The sequence below is a fragment of the Molossus molossus genome, unplaced genomic scaffold (genome assembly GCF_014108415.1).
Source record: "Molossus molossus isolate mMolMol1 unplaced genomic scaffold, mMolMol1.p scaffold_m16_p_7, whole genome shotgun sequence".
Lineage (NCBI taxonomy): Eukaryota > Metazoa > Chordata > Mammalia > Chiroptera > Molossidae > Molossus > Molossus molossus.
The window spans coordinates 76608246-76612138 of NW_023425401.1; the positions used below are offsets into that span (position 1 = coordinate 76608246).

The 3893-nt window shown below is 40.6% G+C and overlaps 1 protein-coding gene across 1 annotated transcript; it reads right to left on the reverse strand.

Annotated features, from left to right (window-relative positions):
• Positions 1 to 1368: 1368 nt before the first annotated feature.
• On the reverse strand, positions 1369 to 2172 carry LOC118620434 (cell division cycle-associated protein 3-like). Its single transcript, XM_036247518.1, is given in 1 exon segment — positions 1369 to 2172. A coding segment is annotated over 1 exon segment (804 nt).
• Between the last annotated feature and the right edge of the window lie 1721 nt (positions 2173 to 3893).

Sequence of the window (3893 nt, forward strand, 5' to 3'; positions counted from 1 at the left end):
TTCCACATTTTTTCCCCATTGACCCCCTCCTCCCTATTCCCACCCCCCTCCCACCTTTTCCCACACTATTATCTGTGTCTATTGGTTATGCATATAAGTTCTTTGCTTTATTTCTTCCCAGTCCCCCCAACCCCTTTCCCTTTGAGGTTTGTCAGTCTGGCAATGAATTTGTACTTCTTAATCTCTTCACCTTTTTCACCCATTCCCCCAACCCCCCTCCCAACTGGCAACCAACAAAATGTTCTCTGTATCTATGAGAATGTTTCTGTTCTACCTGTTCATTTTGTTTGTAGATTCCATTGTTGATAGATATGTATTCATTGCCATTTCGTTGTTCATATATTTTATCTTTTTCTTCAAAAAGACCCTTAATCATTTCACATAATAACAGTTTGGTGGTGATGAACTCTTTTAACTTTTTCTTGTCTGGGAAAGTTTTTTTTTGGCCATAGGCATTAACTGAAATAAAGAATAATTTACAGAGCTTCAATAATAGAGTATGTAAATCCAAGGAGCAAACCATCAATTTGGAATATAAGGAAGAAAAAATGCCCAATCAGAACTTCAAAAAGAAAAAAAGAATCCAAAAAAATGAGGATAGTGTAAGGAGCCTCTGGGACAACTTCAAGCATGCCAACATTCGCATCTTGGGGGTGCCAGAAGGAGAAGAGCGAGAACAAGAAATCGAAAACCTGTTTAAAACTATAATGGCATTCTTGCTTCTTTTCAAATAACATTCTCTTGGTTTTGTGGGTCTTGTTTATTGTTTTTAAAATTCTATTTCTGCTTTGATCTTTATCATTTCCTTCATTCTACTCATTTTGAGCCTTGTTTGATTTTCTTTTCAAATTCTTTTAAGTGTAAAGTTTGTTTATTTGATATTTTCTTGTTTCCTGAGGTTGATTTGTTTTATTATTTTATTTTTATTTATTTTAGAGAGCCAGGAAGAGAGAGGAGGATAGAGAGAAACATCGATGGTAGAGAACATCTATTGGCCACCTCCTGCATGCCATCCCCACTGGGGATTTGACCCACAACCTGGGCATGTGCACTGACCAGGAATTGAACTAGTGGCCTCTTGGTGTATGGGTCAATGCTCAACCACTGAGGCACACCGGCTGGGCTTGAGGTTGATTTGTAATGTTATAATTTTCCCTCTTTTTATATTTTTTTTTTAAATCACTTCCTTTAATATACAAGAAACACATAACACAAAGAAAGCCTAAGAAAGCTCTCAGTTCCAGAGTTGGTAGTTTAGGGGGAGTTGAAAAAAATGAGCATTTCTAGTCTCCCAGGGAAAGAAGGGATGAGAGAGAACTTGGAATATCACTAGACCCCTAGTAAACCCAGGCCTGGGCCATGCATGGCCTAGTTCTCTACGAAGGCAAAGTGTTGATTTCCCTTGTCACAGTCTTGGCCTTGCTCCCACGCTTGTCCTCCAGTTCTCAGAAGTCGTCCAGTTCCCAGAATGGCTCCTTCTTTTAGTTCTCTAACATTTTCACTCAGAGGAGAAGGCCTCTTACCCTGTCGTGGTGTCAGAGTCCCAGGGGAGTTGTCATCCTGCAGGATGGTGAGGGGAGATCTCCCTAGTACCTTGCCTTTTGGTTTCCGTCTATTGCACTTAGAACCTGAAGATCTGGGCATCTCAGGGTCTCTCACGGGCTTGTCTGAGCCCTGGCTGGCCATAAGGGTTTCTGAAGGCTGTCCTGTTTCTTCCTCAGAAGACACCTGCTTTGAGGGGAGCTCAGTCTGGCTCCCATGTGGCATCTGGTCCTCAAGGGAAAACTGGGTACCCAGAGGCAAGTCCAACTCAGAAGATTAAAGTGCCTCTAGGGGCAGAGCAGGCTCTGGGGGAAGATTTGATTTGGGGGCTTCGGTCTCAAATACTTCACTCAGCTGTTTCTCCAGTGGGGATGCAAGCTCTCCGTTGTTGGTCTTCATAGGTGTCCGTGTAATGCCAAGGGTAGGAGAGCGGGGATCTGAATCCTGGGCCTGATTAGGATCCTTCAGCTGTTCCTCTGCTGCTAGGTTTGGCTGTGGAGAGCTCTCCACCTGGATGGGAGTGCGCACGATGCCGGCACTAGGTGAACGCGGGTCCGCCACTCAAGACAGAAGCTTGTTGTGCGGCGGAGGCCGCGCTGGAGTGACTGGTATGCTCTTGGCTGAGCCCATCTGAACCAGGAGGAAGAGGGTGGGGCAGGGCCCGGCCCGGAGCGAGGAGGGGATGCCGGGGCCCCAACTCCACCTTTGGTGCACAGCAGCTCTAATTTCCCCTCTTAAGACTGCTTTCACTGTGACCCATAGATTTTGGGTTGTTGTGTTCTAATTTTCATTATTTTCAAAGTATCTTTTGATTTCTTTCTTGACCTCCTTGTTAACCAATTAATTATTTAGTAACATTTTTTTTAACCTCTTTGTCTTTTGGTGCCCTTGCTGGAATTAAACTTGTGACTCTTTGATCCTCAGCCCATCACTCTAACCACTGAGCAAAACTGTTCAGGGTCATCACAATTATGTTTTATATATTTAAGTGCTTCTATGTTTGGTGTCTAAAGGTTTACAAGAGTTATATTCTCTTATTGGATTACTTTCTTTATCATTATGTAGTGTGCTTTTCTTGTCTCTAATTATAGCCTTTGTTTTAAAGTCTATTTTTCTGATATATGTAATGCTTCCCAGCTTTTATTTCATTTCCCTTTAGATTAAATATGTTTTATTTTATTATTATATTTTTTAAGCAAGACTGGGTGCAAAAAGCTCAATCTGTAGTCAGTTTCTTCCTCCTATAAGGGAATATGAAGAGCTCCTGTCAACAAATGGCCCAAGGCTCTTATTACTCATAAAATCAGTCCCTTGACAGTGGGAAGTCCAATTCAGCAGATAAATTACTTCTTGGGGTTCACATCAAATCAATTTTCCTTTCAGGGTACATAATGCTATCAGTGTGAAATCCTACACAGAGGAAAAGAAGTACAGGCAGAGCTTGGAAAGAGTTTTTCAAGCCTGGGGGCTGAAGCAGGTAGCCAAGAGCCTTCTGGACATTTAGGTCACCTGCAATTATGCACCAAAAAGCAGGTTCAAGGACCATTCCTTTTCCCCTGAGCATTTCAGCAGGATTTATCTTTGATGGCTCCACAGAGAAACTAATGGGGCAATGCTGATGACTCCCTGAAACAAACATATTTTGTAATTCATCCCTTTAAGTCTATGTGCATCTTTCATTTTGATGTAGGTCAATTGTAGACAACATATATGTGGGTCTTACTTTTCTTACCCATTCAGCTAAATTATATATTTTGATTAATGAATGTAAGGCACTTAAATTTAAATTGATTATTGAAAGGTACATAGTTATTGCATTTTATTCTTTTAGCTGTTTTTATTTTTCTTCTTCTCAAATAAAACCTTTTAGAATTTCATGTAATACTGGTCTTGTGGTAATGAGCTCCTTTAGCTTTTACTTGTCTGGGTAGCACTTTATTTCACCTTCAATTTTAAATGATAGCCTACCTAGGTAAAGTAGACTTACTTATGTGTGTTTGCTTTTCATCACTGTTTTTTAATTCCTTCTAGCCTAAAATGTTTATGTTGAAAAATCAGCTGACAGTCTTATGGGAGCTCCCTTGTAGGTAACTAACTGCCCTTCTCCTGCTGCATATAAACTTATCTCTTTGCTTTAACCTTTGGCATTTTAATTATGATGTGTCTTAATTTGGGTTTCTTTGGGCTTATCTAGTTTGGGACTCTCTGCACTTCTTGTATCTTTTTCTTTCACCAAGTTATCGAAGTTTTCAGTCATTATTTCTTCAAAAAGCTTCTCAATCCCTTGTTCTCTCTCCTCCTTGTAATTCCTTTATGATCCGGATGTTGTTATGTTTTATACTGATTGTCAC